We start from the raw sequence: 23501 nt of genomic DNA on the forward strand, positions 1-23501 counted from the left end.
GGGGGCATAAATGAGGCCATAACCGCCATGAAAATTCATATATTTTTGCTGTTCATGAAATTTTAACCATAGATATTAGACACAAATGAAGTAATATTCCTAAAATTTCAACTTCTTAGGAGTTAGTAAGACCCCTTAATGGAGGCTTGACCCCTACAATTTAGTCATTTTTCCAAAGCCAAGATGAATACAATCGTACTCTTGGCAGCTATAGAGTCACCTGAGCATACAAGATGAGCGTTATTTGTAATTCAATGGTACCACACTGTAAGAGTTTTCTTTGAGATATACTTAGATTATGATTTCTGCAATGTGGTGCATAAATTGTCAAGCAAAGGAGAGGCATCTTTGCCTCCACCGATTCAGTTGCAAAGTGTTATTTTGAGTAAAGTTATTTGGTTGCAGACCTCCTTTGAGTCTTTTTATTATCACTGGGTCAGAGATAGTCCCCAGATGGTAACATTGATTTCAAGGCCTTCCCAGATAAATGACTGGTCATTCAAAGAGATTTATAGATTGCAAATTTATTCTGTCCAGTTACTTATCAGCATAGTGATCATTGGCAAACTCCAGACATGACACTTTCATTTCCTCTTAGCCTTCACGTCACACAGTTGTTAATATTTATTTCACTTGGGTCATGTCCTTCCAATTGTAATGCATCTTACAGCTGTGCCCATCACCTGTATGGTGAGGAATCCTACATTGGGGAGTGGTAACAACTATGGTAGGGTAGCTGACTGCTTATTGTGATCATTCGCCTCTTGATTTCTTGTAGCATTGCTCTCTTTTACAAATCCAGTGAACATTCATATATTTCAGATTTCAAAGAAATTTGAACAATAGATATAAGACCCAAGTTAAAAAAGATTCCCAACAATTCAACTTCTCTGGTTGGCTTCAAGAAACTAAACCCCACCCATACACACACACAATAGGGGCCTTAACTCCCACATTTTAGAGCTCCATCTGCTCCATTTTTCAGGAGCGAAAACCTTTCAACAGGTTTCATAAGATTTGGATTTTGGAATCTGGGCATAAAGATGAGTAGTATAGGATAAATACGTCATGATTAGAATTTTTGCTAGGGTGTGTAAAGAGGGAAAGAACCCTCATTAAAATTCTTCATCTGCAATTTTGATGAAATTCGAATCAAAAATATTCCAGTTCATTAGAGAAAATATAAAAGAAAAGTCTAATTCTTCAATTCCATGTGACACAAGCAAAGCCAGGTATCTCTGCTAGTATATATATATATATACAATGGGCTTCTTTCAGCTTCCATCTACCAAATCCACCCACAAGGCTTTGGTTGGCCTGAAGCTGTAGTAAAAGACACTTGCCCAAGGTGTCACACAGTGGTACTGAACTCAGAATCATCTGGCTGGGAAGCAAGCCTCTTACCACACAGCCACACCTGTGCCAGTTACCAGGGGGAAAAGAAACAAGTTTATCTGACAGCTCAATGTATTTCAACATAACTATTGTTCATAATGCACCCAATGTTTCTTTTTCCATTTTGTTCTTTCAGTTTCCATACTGTTCTCTTGATGCAAGAGGGTTTAAGTCCAAGAGAAGCAACGAGAAAGGCTTTGATTCCCATAATCAAGAAATACCCAAATTTTCGTGGAGCTCTTGTAGCTGCTACCATCACTGGTGAATATGGTGGGTATGATTAGAAGAATGAGACACTCAGAGGCACAGCCATTTGCACATGCACATGCACACGTGTAAACATACACACTCACATACATAAACAGATGCACATACAGCCACAAGTGTACATATACATGTACATACAAATACTTATACACACATATACAAGTGTTTTGGAAAAAGAAATGAACAGAATATGATAAGATACACACACTAACATATACATACACCCGTGCATGCACACACACACTCGTATTCACTCACACACAAACATACATATACACACGTGCAAACACACACTCACAGATGCATACAAGTGCATATTCAGCCATACTCACATGTGCATACACTCACACAAGACACGGCTATATATAAGCATTCACAAATGAGTCTGCAGGGCAGTCTCTATGTCAGCAAACATTTACAAGTATTAAATCATTGCCAGAAAGTCCTCAAAAAATTGTTTGCTTTTCTTGTTTCTCCCTCCAGGTGCAGCCTGTCATAATTTTGGTGGATCGGTTGACTACACAGTTACAAATCCTTCATTGGAAAACTCAACTGTTTTCAAAATAATATGTTCTAAACATTTCAAATTTTGACTCAACTCAACATTTACCAATACGCATTTACCTACAAGAGATGTTCCAAAAGAAAATTCAGCAATGACATTGGTGAAGATGAGAACATCAACTAACCACACATTTTAATCATGAGGAAAGAAGCAGAAGGATGGTGTTAATATCTTATAAAACAAGTGAAATAAATGTATTATTCTTTTGTTATTTCTGTGTGCTTTTTCAACGTTGGCCATAGATTTATTGAAGCTGGCCATCATCTTGCTGATCACTTCTGTGAACAACTATTAAACATTTACAATAAATACCAAATACTTCCCAGGCCTGCTACTTGGTTTGTAACATTTCACTATGACCCTCCTTTCAGTTTGTGTATTCACCTTACACAATAGTTTGTTCTACACTCACAAGCACAGAGGAAAGCATTACTAGGAACTTCCTCCCCAACAAGCATGAATGAATGCCTCTCATTCTCTAGGTTGACTTCCCTTTCTTCAACATATTTGCAGTTTGGCAACCCCTATTATATGATGAAATATACAAAGGGGTGCAGAAAAATTCCTAGGTTTAAGGGTATCACAAAAGCCTGGTTGGAGGCCCAACTTTTACAGTTCTTTTACAGGGTAAAGAAAAACTAATGGACCACTGCAATAGGTGTGAATCCAAAAGGAGAATATGTTGAATAAAATCGTAATTAACTGATTTTCCTGTATTTTACCCAAAGTCAAGAATTGTTCAGCATCCCCTCATACATATATAACAAACTTCTGCACAGTTTTTGTCTAATAAATTGGATTTGCAAGGTCTTTCCTTTTTCTTTTATGCCACTCAATATCTGAATTTGTAAAACTATCCAACCCATGCAAGCATAGGAAACCTAAGTTAAATATTTAAAAAATAAACTAACACTGGCCTAGGCATTCTGAAGAAAAAATTTAGTTTTAAAAACAAGCATAAATTACATTGTATCTTTGGGTTTACAAAAAGTTCCAGAGGTGAATGTGAAGTTATCAACATCATCATCATCATGTAAAATTCCCTCTAGAGAGCAGAAGAAATTCTACATCTTCATCCATGGAATGATACTCAAGGGCCCGGGAACAGGGGGTGCACCTGCACCCCCTAGAATTTTCAGGGGGTGCAAGATCAAAATTTGCACCCCCTACATAATCTTACCAGTTGCAGAAAAAAGGTGTCTAAAATCTATCGGTATAAAATGCTGAAGTTCGATCTCGTTTCAAAACAAAGAAAAAAATAAATATATAAATAAATAAAAGTGATGAAGCTAGCATAACATTCCCTAGGGAGTTCTGAAGGCAAGTAGCGTCAAAACACAAAAAAGTAAGTGACAATAACAACAGTAGCAGCAACAATAGCAACAACAAAACCAGCATGTATGGTTAGTTTTGAATATATAGCATTACTTGAATTATTGAAGACAGCTCCCACCCAGTTTCTGCCTGTCAATACTTCTTTCCATCTTTTAGTACCACTCCCAAATTCTTTGTAATTGGTGTTGCTAAAGACTTAAAATATGGTTGAATAGATTCGACCGTTTGACCCCAGTCTAAAAATAAAGCCCCTTCAGAATTCTTTCAATACAAGACGACCATTATTTGCTTGACCACTGCCTGGGTAAGTGCCTTTTTTTTCAACTCCAACTTTAGTCTTGATTCACCTTTTCATTCAATCTTGACTTTCCTTTTTGTCTTTATTCCTCTCTATCTGCTCTTTTTATCCTTCTTTTGAGTTCCTTAGGAAATAGTTTCCTTTTAGCGTTACTACTAACAAATCATATCTTAAAGACGTAGTTTAGGCAGAATACCTTATATATAGACGACTTTAATCTTTTTATCTTGCCTTAATTCTGTCATATTATTAACCAAATGTCTTCCTGCCTATATATAAAATAGTATCTGCGTCATATCTGTTTCCAATAGTGTCCTGCTTTTTCGTTTCATATAGAAAACGTCGATTTAATTAGTTTGATAAGTGCCTCTGCACGAAACTCTCGAACCTTCAGTCACTATGTGACTTTCTCTGATGAATAAATCTATACTTATTGAGACTGACTCAACATAAGTTCTATTTTTCTTGTTTGAACCACTACGCCTCTGAAGAGAACCCAATAATGTTCGGAAATCGATTAAAGTTGTTCATCTTTTTTTTTCAATCTACGGAGAAATGGCTAAATTTGCCCTCTTTATAAATATACGATACATATATAAATATAAATAGACCTCGATAATCGGCTCAGGATTCTCCCCAATGACTTTACAAAGGTCACTTGGGGCCCCAGTTCGCCGTGAAACCATTTGGTAGCTGGTATCGTTACGAGGTCTATTTATATTTACCCACTTCTCTACTTGTAGAGTAAGCTCTCCTCCGGTTATATAGTTTTACCGTATATTACCACAATGTGTATATATATATATATATATATATATATATATATATATATATATATATGTACAGAGAGAGAGAGAGAGGTAGGTAGGTACATATGCAAGCACACATACACGCATGCATATACATACGAATGTATGTATTTGTGTGTCTGTATGTCACCCCACCATCGCCTGATAACTAATGTTGATGCGATTATGCCCCTGTAACTTGGCGGTTCGAAAAAAGAGCCGATAGAATTAATACGAGGCTTCCAAAGAATAATTCCTGGCGTTGATTTCTTCAAATAAAAGACGGTGCTTTAGTATGGCCTATCGTCTTTTGAAGCATATTGGATGGGAGGTCATGTTGCTGGTTTTGCCAATAAAAACACAAGCACTATTTATGTGATGTTCGCTTTTTGTTTTTCAGGTTTTTGTTCGACCAGAGTTCTTTCGTTACAATTCAGTGGCCTTAGACGGACTATATGTAATCTGAACCTTTCCCCCCTTATTTATTTATTTATTTTTTTTACGGAATCCCACGTTTTAGGCTATGGAGATTCCGATTCTGAAAAAAATTGTTTGAAAAATTTCAATTCCCCCCCCTCACCACCACCATCAAGCAGGCTATTTACATGCTAGAAATAACAGCCAAATCTCACAAAACTAGTGTTAGGGTTAGGGTCAGGGTTAGGGTTAGGGTTAGGGTTAGAGTTTGAGTTTGAGTTAGGGTTAGATTTACCCTGTGGATCTATATAAAAACCGGGGGGGGGGGGATCGAAATTTTGAAATTGAAATTTTTGAAAATTTTTCTTGAGAATCGGAATCTCCATAGCCTAAAACGTGGGATTCCGTAAAAAAAAATCACTGTCCGGTACGTTTCTGAAGACCTGAATGTCAATGAGGATTTTCTAGGTTTTTATAATCCCCCTTCGAAGACACTGACTAAGATTATTCTAGATGTTTTTTGTCACCTAAACATTTCACTTGGCTCAAAGTTATGCTGTTTTTCATTTGATGGTGCAAGTACCATGAGTGGAAACATTTCAGGTGTACAAATGCGAGTGAAAAATTTGTTCCCAGGTACATATTTTGTACACTGTGGAAACCACTCTCTAGACCTTGTCCTCCAAGAAGTTAGTTTTAAGGTTACCTTTGTAGCTGATGCACTGAACTTTGTTCATCAATGCGCCATTCTTGTAAAAGAGTCACCAAAAAGAAAAGCACAATGGACAAATCTTTGTGTTGCAAGCAGTGTGTCCAACTCGGTGGTGCATTAGAGCAACAGCACTGAAACAAGCAGAAAACAATTATAAGAATATTCAAAATTGTTTTGCTTGACTTTCTTAATGACTTCTCGTTAAGAGCAACAACAAAGGCTACTGTTAAAGGGCTGCTAAAGCAATCTGGCAAAGCTTCCATTTTGTTCGACATTAAAATCACTGGGGATATATTTGGGGTATGTGAGCCAGTGGCACGTAGCTTACAGCGTCCAAGCACGACAGCCGGTGATTGCTTGAAATTGATTGAAAAGTTGAAAAACTCTCTTTCAAAAATGAGAAGTGAGAAGGTTTTTGAAAAATATTTTGATGAAGTATCCTCTTCTGACTTGGTGAAAATTCCCAACATTTCGCGATCTAAAAAATACATCACTGCGTTTTAGGCACACAACAACTACTGAAGAAGCTGCTCTTTCTGTCACCGATGACTGGCGTCGGCAATTTTTCTCTATACTGGCTGTCATCGAAAATGAATTGACTCACCGGTTTCAGCAACAGGGAATACGTGTATGCTCTGAGCAAGAGGAGTTGCTATTGTCAGCAGTCAAATGTGGAGTATTTAACTTTGAAAATGCACCTGCTTCTACCTGCTTCTTTTGATTTACTCTTACTGTCATCTCAAATCAAACTTCTTGCTGGCCTATGGACGGAAAGGGAAAATTTGCCTAAATCATTTAATGACATAGTTGAAAAATGGAGAGCGTCTGATGCTATTTTTCGTTCTAGTATGCTACAAGTGTTGGCGTTAATGCAGCTTGTCTTGTCTTCACCTGTATCTGTTGCATCAAGCGAAAGAACATTCAGTGCACTTCGCCGTTTGAAGACCTGGCTCCATACCACAATGACACAGCACCGTCTTACACGTTGTACCATAATGCATGTACATAAAAAAATATACGATGAAAACACTTTGCACATCCTCATGAAACGTTTCATTAACAAAACGTGTGAGCGTAGGAAAACTTTTGGAATATGTTGATACAGTTTTTTTTCATATACGTGTGAATTATGGAGTGATGCAAAAACTCGGCTTACTTCCATTTTAACACTACTTATAGCTTCATTATTTCTTTCTTGGTAAACTGACATTTGAATGTTCGGACGCGTGCTACTTGCTGTAAAAGGAGCGAGGTTATCCATGTAATACAAAAAGAAAATTGCAGATAAGTTGAATATAGAAGTGAAAAATAATCATTGAATACTGAAAAAACATTCACTTCCCCTAACTTTAAACCCTAACCCTTAATAAAATATGGGAAAAGCTGGAGATGAATGTTTTGAAAACATTCTGAACTATCTTTCAGAATGGTTTACTTTTCAATGAAATGTCATTTTGTTATTTTTCATGTTTTTATTCAATTAATCTGCAATTTTCTTCTTGTATCAGATGGATAACCCACCCTCCATTTACAGCAAGTAGCGAGCGTCTCATTTTTTACCTGTGTGCTAAATTTGACTACTTACGACTAACACAGGTACATGCGCAAATTTGTGACATGCACACTCCCAGAACTCGGATCCACACTTCTCCAGTAGTGCCAAATTTTGAAACTGAGTTTGCACCCCCTAAGCAAATTTTGTTCCCGGGCCACTGATGATACTGACAATTTGGTATGGCTGACTGGACATTCAGCCTGTTTTGGTGACAGTACAAGTGCTGGAAGTAAATCCACGAATACACACATGTATGCACGAACAGAAATATACACATATAGATAGAGTGAGGGTGAGAGACATTACAAATTATTAAACGAACACAATCAACATAAACAATTTCCTTCTCCTCTTACACATCGAGAAATACCCTCACGAACATAAGCAGAGAGAAGGGGAAATAGACAGAACCATTAAAACGTGAGAAATATTAAAACGTTTGGTTTCAAATAAGTCAGCGTCGAACCAGCAACGTCAAAACGTCTCATATCCCAGACAATCTCTCTAATGTCAGTGCTGCGATAAAATGTGTCCAGTCCATATGGCAAAAAGAATTATGTTTAAGATTCATCCAACACATGCAAGCAGAGAAAAGAAGGATATAAAAACGATGGTGATGATAAATAAACTATATGTCATCGAGGCTCCCTCCTGTACAAAATGTAGGAAGATTAGCGCGTAACTAATAATGGGAAATACGGCGCCGGTTGACAATTTTATATTCGAGCTTCGGGACAAGAACAAAGATGGGAAGTACTTTTGCCAGGAAGCCTTAACTTGGATTTCAGATTCCGCACATTCGTCATAATGAGGAATAAACAAACATAAGCTAAAGGCATTCTTTCGTTAAAATGTTATTACATAAGACATAAACGCTCAGCGGTTGTACTAAAGTAAAGTACATTATGTTGCTCACACACACGTCAAAAGCCGTCAATAAATAAATACCGAAACATACAAGAGATTCCCAAATGTTGTGGGCAGTGTATAAAAGTTACCACAGTATATATATTTATATAAGGGCATTACTATATAATAATGCCTCACGCCATGAGGGACTCTAAGGTCAGACTACTATAAAAAGCACATTTTTACCGAATGCGAGGAAATGCAACTCTCAAAGCCAACCCCTTAAAAACGAACTAAACTATAGATCATGATTTCGGAGTTATTGTAGTATTATACAACTTCTACTCGTCAGTACAATATGGTCCAGAAAAATAGAAATAAACAGTGAATCAACATACCAAACGAACAGTTGAAGTTTCATGAGTTTACTAACTTAAAACGTTCTACTTGCCACCATACTTCATGTATTTTAACCTCATAAATTCATCAAATCAATTATGTTTCGCTTTGAAGTCATTTACTGTCGCAACAGTATTACTTGATCGAACAAACTTACTCTATTCGCTTAATAACACTTCGAGTGAAAATAAATATAGAGTATTATTTCAACTACAACTAAGAGTTTCTGCAGAAGACAGGAAACTCGTTAACAAAACAAAGCAATTGTATGTTTAAAAAATAACACTGAATAAACAATGGAACAAAATGAATTACGAGTTTAAAGTTGAAATAAATCGTTGCCAATTGCCCTTCCCAGAAGCTGGTTACATTACTAACTTTCTAAGGGGAGATAACTCTAAGCCTATACTGAAATTTCATTTCTTGTTGAATCATGTCACAGATGGTGTGTTTATTATTCTTCTTTATTTTTGTCGCTCGATCTGCGAGTTCAAACTTACCTATAGTCATAAATACATGGCCTTTTATTACAGCAAATGCGAAAGGTAACTTTTATAAATACTTTTACTCTTCTTATTGCAATGTGTTATTGTTCTCTTATGTTTAAATAACTTTAATAACCATTGTTTATGTCAAATTAACGTTTTCATTGCATACATAAACAGCATCTACAAGGGAAGAATAGAAAGAAAATAAAGAAAAGATAAAGTATAACTCCAGCAAAATACATCCTGAATCAAATATTACTAACTGTTGAGGTCAAGCCTCCAATAGATTGTTATAAAGCGCAAACAACATGAGTCATGTTCATGTGATTCTGTGTAATAGTAGACAAACATAAATACATACAAAGCCATGCCGTATCTTGGGATCGGGGTTTGATTTCTGGACCCAGGGCTGGATTAAGTCATAACAGTCTTAAGCACTTAAAAGATTGGTCATCCTTCGCGAAGGACTTCCGCCCCCATTTTATCCCAAATTTGTTTATTAATTTTTTTTTTTTTTTTTTTTTTCCAAAAACCCCCGTTTTCCTATACGGAGGTTTCAGAAAATTGTCAAAAATCAGCATTGTTAAATTCACCCCCTCCTCAAATTCTTCAATTTTGACTTTTTTCCCTAACCCCCTAACCGTAACTACAGAAATGTTTTGAAATTTTTGTCCGAATCATAATGTCCGTATTTTTCCGCATATTTAGAAAAGAAAAAAAATTCTTTAAAAAAAATTTTACAAAACTTTTGGGAAATTTTTTTCAGAATCATAATCTCCGTATTTTTCCGCATATTTTGAAGGAAAAAAATTCTGAAAATTTCTGAAAAAAGTAAAAAAATGAAGGAAATAGGGGTGGTAATTTTAAAATGCCGATTTTTGCCAATTGTTTTGCGGATTCGTATTCCCCGTAGCCGAAAAGTGTCGAAAAAAAAATTTTTTTAAGGGTGTTTTTTTTTTTTTTAGGGGGGCAGGCGAAAGTCTTGTGTTGTTATGTATACATACATCTTTTCTTTTTTTGTATGTATGTGTGCGAGTGTGTATGAGAGAGAGAGGGAGTGGCAAAAAATGGCATACATGAGAACACATGCCTTCTCTCTCTCCCTCACACGCATACATAGAAAAAAGATATATGCATATGTATTTATGGATGTACATATACATGCCAACACACCCCTTCATTCTCTCTCTCTCACACGTCCATTTCATATACATGTACATATTCATTTTCTCCTCTCTTTCACTTTAAAACAAAAGTAAATAAATTTTTTAAAATTACGGAAATTAACGAATATCAATGACATTTCTGCAAGTCAGAACGAGAAAGATGACCAAAAGGGTAACGCAGAAGTGTCACAGAGTCGCCCCACTCGTAAAGAAAGAAGGATGACAAGGTATAAACCAGCACATGTCATAGAGTACTGTATTGTCTACAACTAGAATAAGAGATGGACAATCTGAAGTGCTGGATCTGTGAATTATGCCCAGAGGATGTTAGTGGAACAAAGATCTTTGTATAGTGTTTGGGTAAAGTGACAGAGAAAGAAGTAATGATAAATCTATTATCATCATCATCATCAACATTTAATTTCCACTTTACTGAGTTTGCATGGGTCAGGTGGAATTCAAGGCAGATTTTCTATGGGTGATATACTTCCTGTTGCCAAGGCTTACTTGTTTCCAAGATAATATTTCTCATAGCTAGACAGACAGGCATATATACATATATACATGCACGCATCTGTACACACACATACACACACACATTTCTACAATTTTCTGTCTGCTACAAGTTTCTTAATCACACAACTATGCCTGAGCCTATGACAATGTTAAATATTCAAAAAGAGATTATGACAAATATTTTTTAAATAGTTGGTAGCATTGTTTATTGATAGATCAGGTTTTGTCATTGTTGTAAGCTGCCTCATCCTCTTCGTTGTTCCTATAATCATTTATCCACAACTGGCATGCAATGAATGAATATATTTGCTTGTCAGAGTAATTTCTTAAAGCTTATCATTGGTTACTTTTCCTGCTGGAATCTGCTGGGAAGAGGAACATCAATGTGTTACCGTTACAAAAATTTTTTTAAATGAGCAAAAAAAACCTGGATTGAGTTAAGAATCTTTTCCTTCTCAAAATATTTTGTTCTTATTGTTAGGTATTCCCTGTCTTTTTGTTTTTTTTTTTTTATATGGGTTGCATGTATCATTACTTAAGAGCTCATATCTTTCTTCTTATGAGTAAAAATATAAGAGTAAAATGCTGAACATGTAATGAATAGAAAACTACTGAATCAAAATGATTAATTAAGTATGGGAACACATTTGGAGAATAGATGGGCAGAACAGAAAAAGGAAAACAAATCAAGCATTCCAAATTGGCCATTGTATTAGCAGAAAGCTTGCATCATATAATAAATGAGAGTAGTCATCATCATCGTTTAACGTCCGCTTTCCATGCTAGCATGGGTTGGACGATTTGACTGAGGACTGGTGCAACCGGATGGCTACACCAGGCTCCAATCTAATTTGGCAGAGTTTCTACAGCTGGATGCCCTTCCTAACGCCAACCACTCAGAGAGTGTAGTGGGTGCTTTTTACGTGTCACCCTCATGAGTTAGATGGAGTTTGCTGATTTAGATTTTCTACAGCTAGTGGCCTTTCTTGCTGCCAGCCCTCACCTACTTCTTACCACTCTGCCTGCATCTAGGGTAGTGATTTGTATAATAAATATTAACTTCCAAGTGAAATCATAGTCATAGATGATGAGGACAACTATGTAAAGAAGTGCCAGTCTGTAACTGTGGAGGGAACCTGTAGAAGCAGTAGACCCAGGAAGACATGGGATGAGGTGGTGAAGCATGATCTTCAAACGTTGGGCCTTGTGGAGGTGATGACAAGTGACTGAGACCATGGTGATATGCCATACTTGGGAAGACTTATGTGCCAGTGGCACGTGAAGGTACCCAAGCTGGTGGCATGTAAAAATACACTTTTGGAGTGGTTGGCGTTAGGAAAGGCGTCCAGCCATAGAAACCATGCCAAACCAGACAGGAACTTGCTGCAGCTCTCCAACTTACCAGTTCTGATCAAACTGTCCAACCCATGCCAGAATGGAAAGCAGATCTCCAAAGATCAAAATGGAGAAGGGTTCTGCTATGCCAGCAGCAGTCAAGCATGAACCACTCGGTCCTGAAAAGTGGGCAAAAGCTTCCACAAAAGGCACCAGGTCCACTGTATGAACGAATTCATATATATATTTGTTTTATATCGTTGCTATGTAGTTCAGTTAACCTTGACCCAGAAGACCAATGATTTATGAATAGTCAGCAAAATACCTGGAAGTGATTGGTAAATATAGCATTCCAGGAATATCATATTTCTCTATAGTTGAGAAGCACACTATATGTTCAACAGCCAGTAGTTTATAATACACGCTGCAATCTGGCAGCCTAAGCATGTCATAATTTCTCTGCTGTCCAATTTTTCCTTGCCCACCTATAGGTCTTGACGACATCTGAGCCTAAATTTTTTAGGAAGGAATGCAGTGCCCGTCACTCTTTACAGGGGCCTCCAAGATTCTTTGGAGTGGGGAAGATATCATCAAACTAGAGACTTAGGGTGAATGCTGGCAACAGAGTAGACTCTGCTAAAGGCACCCATGGACCAGGTGTTGGTGCTAAACTGGGTAATAGATTCCGCTTACCACTTAAATAGGCTAAGGTAGAATTTGAACACAAAGAATTGGAACAATTACTGCAAAGCATCTAGTCTGATGTTCTTACATCTCTGCCAATCAGCTACTCTAGATTGGCACTTCTTTATTGACTCCAAAAACATGAAAGGTAAAGTTGACCTCGGCAGGATTTGAACTCACAATGTAGTAAGTCACAACAAATACCTTGAGGTTTTCTATCGGATGTTCTAACAACTGAGCCAATATGCCACTTAGTTTTTGTTGCTCCCTTTTCATTTATCTCTGGTGTTGTACATTCCAGCATAGCGTTTGTGGCTAAACAGGTTACTGATACCACTGTTACTTTTGTGTGTGTTTGTTTTATTGTTTGTCTTTTGTGTGGACTGAGTGGAAGGGAGAGTTCCTTAGCACAATATTGTGGTGATTGCTATGATAATGGTAAGGTCTGTGAAGTTTGGGGGAAAAAACTGAGTTTTTCATCTGTAAAAGTTGTCTTACATTTTGTATATTTTTGTCTCAATGTGTAATGTGGTGTTCTGTCTGCAACCTGTGGAATTCTGGATTTTGCTAAATTGTAATCTTTACATCTTGTGAAGTTTTCAGCACCCCTTCATATATATATTGATTCAAGATCTAACTTTATTGTACTAGTCAACATTTATAGCTACCTATTTTGCTGTTTATGCTATCTCAGGAGGTACTTGGATACAACTACATCATAAAGAGATACACTCCATTAATGACATTGTGCATGACCAAACCAACAGACGTGTTGAGGTGGCTGATGAAGGGTTGGAGAAGGTAATTTTGATGTGTTTAGGTGAATGTAACTGGTGAGAGTGGTAATGGGAGGTAACTATGATGTTTGAGAAGTAATAGCAGGAGGTCACCTCTACTCCCCACTACTGTGGGGAGTAGAGGTAGGAAGAAAATATGATTTCTGAGGGAAGTGGTTGCAGGAGGTAACTGATTGGGATGTGTTGGTACTAGTAGCAGTAGCAGTATCTTTGATGTCTGTTCTGTGAGAAATGATGACAGGGGGTAACTGTAATGTCTATTGGGAGTGGTGCCAGAAGATAATTGCAATGGCCCCATTCTCTCAGTTTTTTTTTTTCTGTTTGTTATTTTTAATCTGTTTTAAAGCTTGGAGTGTGATCAACAGTAAAGGAACATCTGCTTTAGATGCCATTGAACATGGATGCTCCATGTGTGATTTGCATCGACAGTGCGGCTCAAGTGTTGGATATGGTGGATCACCAGATGAAAATGGAGAAACAACTCTTGATGCAATGATAATGGAAGGGTAACGTGCTTTATATTTCAACTATATATTTCAATTTCCAGACTGGATAACAATTGGCATTGAGGAAAGCAGTTCATTTTTGTGTGCCAACCAACGACTGGTGCATCTCTCTCTCTCTCTCTCTCTCTCTCTCTCTCTCTCTCTCTCTCTCTCTCTCTCTCTCTCTCTCTCTCTCTCTCTCTCCCTCTCTCTCTCTGCTTGTCGCAACCTGGATGTGTCACTGAGCTACATGGTTTAAGAGTTAAGAGAGTGTCTACGTCTGGTCATGACTAATGGAATTAACAAGAGCATGGTCCATGTTAAAAACAGATACTTGTTTGTGGTGATTGTTTTTTTTTTAATGTCATCTCCATAACCTCAGCATTCATGGACATTACTCACATAGTACCACAAGGTAATTTTGTACTTGCCACTGATATATCAGCAAACTTGTTACTGATAAACACACACACACACACACACACACACACACAGAGATACATGTATAGTGGGATTCTGCATGTTTTCTGTTTACTAAATTTCACCCACAGTATATTAGACAACCTGAATCTTTGTTGAAAGGCTGTAGCTCATTGGTTCTTAACCAGGGTCCGTATGAGCCCTTGTGGTCCTTATATGATCCATAAACAAATTTTGCTTTTGATGTATATATTGCAAGAAACAGTTACATTTCTTTCTCTAACATTTTACATAGTTCAGCCTACACAAAGAAATGTTTGATAGACAAAATAAAAAATTTTGAAAGTAGCATCCATAAAAGTCTGGTTGACCCCTACCATATTCGATTGGTTATGGGGGTCCACCAGAGTAAAATAGTAATCAAAGGGGTTTATATATGACAAAAGAAATGGTTCAAAACCACTGCTCTAGCCAAGGTACTGTGCCATGCAATAGACCTGGAGCAAAATGAAATTCTTAATCATAAGAAATGAACTTGTTAATCATAAAACCATGCCTTTTTACAAATGCACAATTAGTTTATATATTTTTATCAATTTTGTAGAATCACTCATTCTGTTGGAGCAGTTGCTGACCTGAGAAGGGTGAAGTCAGCAATATCTGTGGCCCGTGCAGTGATGAAATATACTGACCATACACTGCTTGTTGGAGATGCAGGTAAAATTACTAAATTAAGAATCAGTGTCCTGCTTTGTTTATCAGATATTTTATATTAATAATATCACAATGGTTGGCCTGGTTTTTGTTTCTATTATTGAGTGCATGTTAGTATTGATTTAGGAGACTTATGATTAAAGATTTTTCCAAGCACTACTAACTTGTTTGTTTACATAACTTGAAGATTAACAGCATATTTTGAAAATATATGCCAAGTAAAACATTTGCATGTTTATAGACTTATTCACATTTAATATTCAATCAATAATTTTCACAAATATAGAATACTTTGGTAGCAAAAATGACTGGGACTTTCTACTACAATAGTAAACAAACCATTTGGTCAGCTGGAAATGTGACGGTTGATATTTACTGTGGTCAATCATCACAGGTTTGTTTTCTTTTTTCTTTTAAATTCCATTTGTTATGATTTAACTTGGGAACGATATTGAGATCTCTTGACTGGGGCGCACAACTGGCAGGTCAGGGATTATTTCCAGGTCAAGCCACTACTTCTCCACATTGAGAGGTCACTTTGGACATGTGATTAGAATGTCACAAGAAAGAATCACAAAATGGGTTCATCAAGCTGAGCCAACTGGCAGGAGATGCAGGGGTTGATTAAAAGAAGATGGTTGGATAATATCCATAGTCTCAGTTGGTAATGCTCGTTAATCTAGCCTGAAAGTGTAATGACAATAGTGTTGTATAGGACCCTAAGGAAAAAGTGCCTGGAGACTCTACACCCCACAACCCTCCCATGAATAGTGGCTAGAGAAAATGGATGGAAGGATGGATGGATCAAGTAGCTGGAAATATTTGCAAGTAACCAGAAGAGAAGCATAGAGTTAGGTATGTGTAGCTTGAAAGAAAAACCCAAAGTAAGAAGTTTTCCAATGTTCTGCAGTGTGAGGATCAGGGGTCTGATGGGTTTTACATTACAAAGCCATATGTCAGTGTCAATCAAAACGTTGCTGGGGAAAATTGTGTGTTGAAAGATAACAACATACTTACTTTCACTGCTTGTGAGAAGAAACAGGCTTGAACATGTTGTTGTGAGAAGTTGCTGAATGTGATGAATGTGAAGGAGAGAGAATGACACCCAAGAAACAACTGAAAATTTGATAAAAAACACTCCCTTTAAAAGATGGAAAAAAAACCTTTTTAAACTGTTATAACTAATTATATTTTATATATATACTTTGTCCATTACAGTTAATTAAAACAGGAATTATAGTTGTTTAATCTGCTTTTGTTTTGGTTTTGTTGCAGCCACGAAATTTGCTCTTCAAATGGGCTTTAAGGAATCAGATCTGCATACAAATGAATCAATAGCAGTGTGGAAGAAGTGGCGTTCAGGTAAATGTCAACCAAACTACTGGAAAGTAAGTGACTTAGATCATGTATTAGAAAGTAAGTATCTTAGATCATGTATTACATAGCAAATAGCTTCATTCCTAATGTCAATGCCCTTTAAAAAATATACATGGCTGTTTGTTAAGTGGTTTGCTTCCCAACAACAAGGTTTCAGGTTCAGTTCCATACAGCAGAACTGAACCTGAAACAGGTATAGAAACTTTACCAAAGCAAAGACTGAAACCTGGTGCAGGCTTCCAGCTCGCCAGCACCAGTCAAACTGTCCAACCCATACCAGCATGGAAAACGGGCATTAATTGATGATGATGATGATGCATGTGTAAACAACTTCTGTGCAAATTCCTTCAAACAACTTCTACTCAGAAGCTATTGGTCAACCTGATGCTCCTCTATGCTGCACAATGCAATCAAACCTTGAACCACTCGGCTAGGATACAAATTTCTTAACCATGTAGACTTAACCCCACTTTTATGCTGGGAATGTATAACAAAAAAATTAATTCGTATTATCAAGTCAAATTTTTCTTCACATATATATAATTAAAATGGAAATCTATCACATTGTTTCCTAACCTTTGTTAGTCCAGCACCCACTTAGATGTCCTGTCACATTGGCCAACCCTACCCTTTAAATATTCCATAAAGGCATTTAAATGCAGATAAAGTTTGATTTGAATTCCAAGCACACCATGAAATAAATTTAGGTGTCCCACTTTTGAGCTAGCACCCCAGATTGGAAAACATTTATCCATGGCTATAGTTATAAATTACCATTATATTTCTTCAACAGGATGTTGAACCAGACCCTAGAAAACACTGTGGACCTTACAAACCTGCCAATCGTGACAACCCTCTTTACAAATTCCATGACCCACAAAATTCACCTGATATCTCCGAAACTAACCATGACACAATTGGTATGCTTGTTGTTGATGCCAAAGGTAATATTGCAGGAGGAACTACCACAAATGGAATGACCCACAAAATTCCTGGGTTTGTAATTTTTAATTTTAAAATATGTTTCTGTAATTTTTCGTTTTTTCTTCTTTCTTTGAATATATTCATGCTTGATCCTTTACTGCTGCTCTTTATCTCTGATTTCTTGGTTGTTTTTAGACATTAGTTGGGTTTGTATTATTATTTTTAATGCAGTGAGTATTAAAACTTGAACTCATCATCACCGTCATCATCATTTAGCATGGTTTAGAGAATAAATAACTCACATACTCCATACACATGGAAAATGTCATTTGTTTAGAATCCATCCACCAAAGTATACCTAGCCTACCCAAAAGACAAAGGGAAATATTTACCTTACTCGGAATCATTTGTGGGTTGGCAGCAGAAAGAGAATCTGGCTTTAGAAAAATCCATTCCAACAACATTTGTTTGACTCATACAAGCATAGAAAATTGGTTGTTAAAATGACAAAGATGAAAATTAACATTCATTAAAGTATCAAAATGCTTCCAGCTTTAAGTTTTGCATTCAAATATTGCAAGGGTCAATTTGCATTTCATCTGTTCAGGGTCATTAAAATAAAGTACCACTCAAGTGCTGGGGTCGATGTAATCAACCAGCTCCCTCTCTAAAATTTCAGGCCTTGTACCTATGGTAGAAAAGATTGTTGTTGTTGTTGTTAATAATGCCTAAGAGCATTAAAAGAAAGCTAACTAGAAATTATTATATGAGAAGGAAATAGTTATTAATAAATAACCAATATTATTTTAGTTCAACAAGTATGGGAGACAACTCCAAACATGTTTTGCCATTTCTGTGACAGCATCATCAACAAAGCATAGACTACACAGAACTTGCCAAAATAGTGATAAAAGAATCACTATGTAAATATTGTAGATTGTACACAGTTTTAGCATAGAATATTAGAATTCTTTTGACAGCAATGTTATTATTACAAAGTCTTGATAAGTAATTTATCTTTCAGTTCAAAGGTAAAAGATGTATTTAAATGTTTTACTTAGCAGAAGTCAGGGTGTTTTTGAGTTGTAGCTTCTGATGTTTAGACCCAAGTCAGCTACTATGTTGTATCTGGAGAGATACAAAAACGAAATAAGAATTTTTTTTTTTTATCAAAAATCTCAAACAGATTTCACTGTTCTTTATCATAACAGAATAATTCAAAGCAGATCTTCATTTTCAGGAGAGTTGGTGATTCACCAATTGTTGGTGCTGGTGCTTATGTGGACAATGCAGTCGGTGGTGCTGTAGCTACAGGTGATGGAGACGTTATGATGAGATTTTTACCAAGGTCAGTAAAGCAATAATATATACACTACAAATATACACCTACTAATTAAAACTTTCGTCTCTGTTAAGTTCACCTTGAAACTGCTTAAGCTCCAGGTTTATCTTCCTAATTCCTTTATAGATTCAGCTATGAGAACTTGATCATCAACATGTATGAGTTCCCTCAAACAGCCAGTCTTAAACTACTCAGTGATGGCCTGTAGGACTCTGATAAATAGGAGGGGACTGAGAGCCCCAGTATGTGGAGGTACATGGCTTAGTAGTTAGGGTGTACGACTCATGATTGTAAAATTATGGTTTTCAATCCCTGGGCCAGGAAATGCATTGTGTTCTTAAGCAAGACACTTTATTTCATGTTGCTACAGTTCACTCAACTGGCAAAAATGAGTAATCCTGCAATGGACTGCCATACTATCCAGTGAGAAATATATAAATTATAGAAACCAGGAAACTGGTCCTATGAGTCTATATGACTCAGAAAGAGACTTTGTTATCATTATACGGAGTCACAGTATACCAATCTTGAGATCAGCCCTTGGGTTATCAGATGAAAAGAGGTAAAATTTATTCAAATTTCAAAGGCTATAAATAAAAGTTGTGAGGGAAGAACAGAACTACAAAAAATCCAATAAAACACTTTTTCATGTTAATCCAAATATCAGTGGAAAGAATTAATATAAATCTTTTATCTTAAGACTTTTTTCAGTCGTTAGACTGTGGTCATGCTGGGGCACCGCCTTGAAGAATTTTAAGTTGGATGAATCAACTACAGTGTTTTTTTTTTCTTAAGCTTGGTGTTTATTATGTTGCTTTATTTCATGGAATTGCTAAGTTATGGGGACATAAACAAACCAACACCTGTTGTCAAACAGTGTGGTAGGCAGGGAAGACACACAGACACGAAGAGACACATAGACATATATATATATATATATTATATTTGGCACTCTGTCGGTTACAACGACGAGGGTTCCAGTTGATCTGATCAACGGAACAGCCTGCTCATGAAATTAACATGCAAGGGGCTGAACACTCACTCTACAGACACGTGTACCCTTAACGTAGTTCTCGGGGAGATTCAGCGTGACACAGAGTGTGAGAAGACTGGCCCTTTGACATACAGGTACAACAGAAATAGGAAGAAAGAGTGAGAGAAAGTTGTGGTGAAAGAGTACAGCAGAGTTCGCCACCATCCCCTGCTTTGTGGTACTTTGGGTGTTTTCACTCAATAAACACTCACAATGCGTGGTCTAGGAATCGAAACCACGATCCTACGACCGCGAGTCCGCTGCCCTAACCACTGGGCCATTGCACCTCCAATATATATATATATATATATATATATATATATATATATATATATATATATATATATATATATATATATATAGTTGGAATTTACAAAAAACAAAAGATGAAGACAGGTGTGTAACAACAAACAAGTGTATTAGTTTAACACTCGCGAAGGTGAGAAAGTCTTTTACGTTTCGAGCCTAAGCTATTCAACAGAAAGGAACACGAGAAAATAAACAGAGAGAGAATAAAAACAGAAAGCTTTAGTAGCTAGCGGTCAATCATGGTAATGGCCAGATAGAGGTGGTGAGACAGGAGTGCTAGGAAGAAGGGGAGATAATAAAGTAGTGGTGATCCCAAAACAATGGGGCTTCTTTCAGCTTCCATCTACCAAATCCACTTACAAGGCTTTGGATGGCTTGAAGCTGAAGTAAAAGACACTTGCCCAAGGTGGCACACAGTGGTACTGAACTCAGAACCATCTGATTGGGAAGCAAGCCTCTTGCCACACAGCCACACCTGTGCCAATTACTAGGGGAAAAAGAAATAAGTTTATCTGACAGCTCAATGTATTTCAACATAACTATTGTTCATAATGCACCCAACGTTCTTTTTCCATTTTGTTCTTTCAGCTTCCATACTGTTCTCTTGATGCAAGAGGGTTTAAGTCCAAGAGAAGCAACGAGAAAAGCTTTGATTCCCATAATCAAGAAATACCCAAATTTTGCAGGAGCACTTGTAGCTACTACCATCACTGGTGAATATGGTAGGTATGATTAGAAGAGAGAGACACTCAGACACACAGACATATGCACACACACACACACACATACATATTTGTGTATGCACACATGTACATAAACGTACAAATACACACACATATACATATACACACATGTGCATACAAATGTGCATGCACATGCACATAGGCACATCCGTATGCACACACATGCACAAGAGTATTGGTAAAAGAAGTGAACAGAATATGATAAAAGATACACACACTAAAACATACACATACCTATGCACATACATGCATGCATGCACACACACTCACACATGTATACATGTGCATAATCACACATACACATACACACATAGCTGTATGCAAATATTCACAAATGAGTCTGCAGAGCCATTTCTAGCACTCAACCTGCTAGAAATAGAAACCAGATCGCCCTCAAATCACATTCTACCATCTTAAATAAATGACTTATTTGAAAAAATGCTATGCTCATAGGTCATCTTGACCAGGACTGACCTGGAGCTAAGTAACATTTCATCATCATCTAACGTCTCCTGTCCCATGCTGGCATGGGTTGGAGAGTTTGACAGGATCCGATGGGTTCAAGGACTGCATTATGTTCCATTATCTATTTTGGTATGGTTTCTATGGCTGGATGCCCTTCCTATGCATAATAATTTCTTCATGGATCATCGTCTTTCTTTTAATGGTTACATGGGGTTGATATAGGTGCAGCTCAACATTTATTGTGTCTTTCAGTCAAGTCATTTAAGGCTCAATGTTCACAGATCATTTTTGAACTAAAGTTAACCCCTAGTCCTTTTTTTCCTTCTATCTCTACTGCCAGAACCATCCATAACCAACTCTGTAGGTGTTGATTTACAAATCTTCAAGGGGAACATTAATGGCATCATTCCCACTGGTCAAGGAGAGCCTACAAAAGCCATGCATACTTGCTCCTTCCTCCAGACTCAGCCAGTAATTTTTAAAATCTCTGTGTCCTTAAATATTTATTGTTTTGTTCGGAAACAAACTTGGGATACCTGTGTGAAATCTGGGAATGCCAACCAATAACCTATTATGCAACAAACATTTACAAGTATTAAATCATTGCCAGAAAGTCCTCAAAAAATTGTTTGCTTTTCTTATTTCTCCCTCCAGGTGCAGCCTGTCATAATTTTGGTGGATCAGTTCAGTACACAGTTACAAATCCTTCATTGAAAAACTCAACTGTTTTCAAAATAAAATGTTCTAAACATTTCAAATTTTGATTCAACTCAACATTTACCAATACGCATTTACCTACAAGAGATGTTCCAAAAGAAAATTCAGCAATGACATTGGTGAAGATGAGAACATCAACTAACTATACATTTTAATCATGAGGAAAGAAGCAGAAGGATGGTGTTAATATCTTATAAAACAAGTGAAATAAATGTATTATTCTTTTATTATTTCTGTGTGTTTTTTCTATGTTGGCCATAGATTTATTGAATCTGGCTGTCATCTTTTTGATCACTTCTGTGAACAACTATTAAACATTTGCAATACCAAATATGAGGTGATGTCAAAAAACTACAGGACTAGTTATGTTTAATAAAATATAACTTATTTACCTTAGTTTTAGCATTATCTCCTTCAAAATAGTCACCTTGCACAGCAATACACCAATCTCAGCATTCCTGTCACTTTTGGAATCCTACCTGGAAGTTGTTTTCTGTGAGCAAGGAAGGACCTTTTGTGATTCATTCCGGATACCAACAACAGTGTTAAAACGGCAACCTTTGAGCTGTATTTTCATCTTGGGGAAGAGATGGAAGTCTGCAGGTGCCAAATCTGGTGAAGAGGGCAGGTGTGAAAGCAATACCATGATATTTTTGGTGAGAAACTTACAAGTGAGATGAGCTTGGTGAGCATGCATTGTTGTCATGAAGAACCAAATTTTTCGTGCTCCACAGATCTGATCGCTTTCGCTAAATGTCCTCCTTCAGATGCTTCAAAACATTGCAGCAGAACTCTCCACCGATGGTCTGGCCCTGGGAGATGAATTCTCAATACACAACACCACATTTCCAAGGGTGACACACATAGTAGGTCTTCCAGATCGGTCATCATCTTCCAGGGATGTTCTTCTGCTTTTGAAGTGCCCATGGCACTCAAACCATTGCATACGGCCCATTGCCTCATTGCTGTAAGCTTGCTGAAGTACACATAATCTCTCTTTGTAGCAGACTTTCTCGTTGGCTTTTTGTTACAACTTCCTATCCAAGACAAAAATCACAGACTACAGCATACATGTGATTACAAAATCACAAATTTCACAACTTGCAGAGTAAACACAATGATGTTACTCCACACATTGCCTCATGAAGGTTACTGCATGCACAATCATGTACTACCAGCTGTTGATGCACTACAGAACTAACCCAGGAACTTTTTAATACCACCTCATACTTCCCAAGCCTGCAGCTTGCCATTTATTACATTTCACTGTGGCCCTCCTTCCAGTTCATGGAATTTGCCTTATCCAATAACTTGTTCTACACTCACAAGCACAAGGAAAACATTTCTAGGAACTTCCTCCTCACCAAGCATGAATGGATGCCTCTCATTCTCTAGGTTGTCTTCCT

The 23501-nt window shown here is 37.0% G+C and overlaps 2 protein-coding genes across 3 annotated transcripts in view; both read left to right on the forward strand.

Annotated features, from left to right (window-relative positions):
• The window catches only part of LOC106869679 (N(4)-(Beta-N-acetylglucosaminyl)-L-asparaginase), a 16889-nt gene extending 14451 nt beyond the window's left edge, over nt 1-2438 (forward strand). Inside the window, exons 7-8 of the mRNA XM_014915506.3 lie at nt 1532-1665; nt 2146-2438. Coding sequence (XP_014770992.1) covers nt 1532-1665; nt 2146-2255 — 244 coding nt within the window. The 3' untranslated portion in view covers nt 2256-2438. The remainder of the gene's footprint in view (nt 1-1531; nt 1666-2145) is intronic.
• Nucleotides 2439-5540: 3102 nt separating this feature from the next.
• On the forward strand, nt 5541-22325 carry LOC106869677 (N(4)-(Beta-N-acetylglucosaminyl)-L-asparaginase). 2 transcript variants are annotated; one of them, XM_014915500.3, is made up of 8 exons: nt 7713-9125; nt 13913-14072; nt 15076-15188; nt 16461-16573; nt 17356-17558; nt 18727-18834; nt 20759-20892; nt 22033-22325. In XM_014915500.3, exons 1-8 carry the CDS (start codon nt 9014-9016, stop codon nt 22140-22142), a joined length of 1053 nt encoding a protein of 350 aa, XP_014770986.1. In that variant the 5' UTR covers nt 7713-9013; the 3' UTR covers nt 22143-22325. The 2 variants fall into 2 exon arrangements, with proteins under 2 accessions (XP_089209127.1, XP_014770986.1); XM_089353001.1 differs by lacking the exon at nt 13913-14072 and having other exon boundaries at nt 5541-9125.
• Nucleotides 22326-23501: the final 1176 nt, after the last annotated feature.

Source organism: Octopus bimaculoides, chromosome 5 (genome assembly GCF_046866305.1).
Source record: "Octopus bimaculoides isolate indiv1 chromosome 5, ASM4686630v1, whole genome shotgun sequence".
Lineage (NCBI taxonomy): Eukaryota > Metazoa > Mollusca > Cephalopoda > Octopoda > Octopodidae > Octopus > Octopus bimaculoides.

Coding starts and splice junctions, on each gene's coding strand:
- LOC106869677 (XM_014915500.3), top strand. CDS start 9,014: ATGTCACAGATGGTGTGTTTATTATTCTTCTTTATTTTTGTCGCTCGA. Junction 14,073..15,075: donor GATGCAATGATAATGGAAGG/GTAACGTGCTTT, acceptor TCAATTTTGTAG/AATCACTCATTCTGTTGGAG. Junction 16,574..17,355: donor GTCAACCAAACTACTGGAAA/GTAAGTGACTTA, acceptor TTTCTTCAACAG/GATGTTGAACCAGACCCTAG.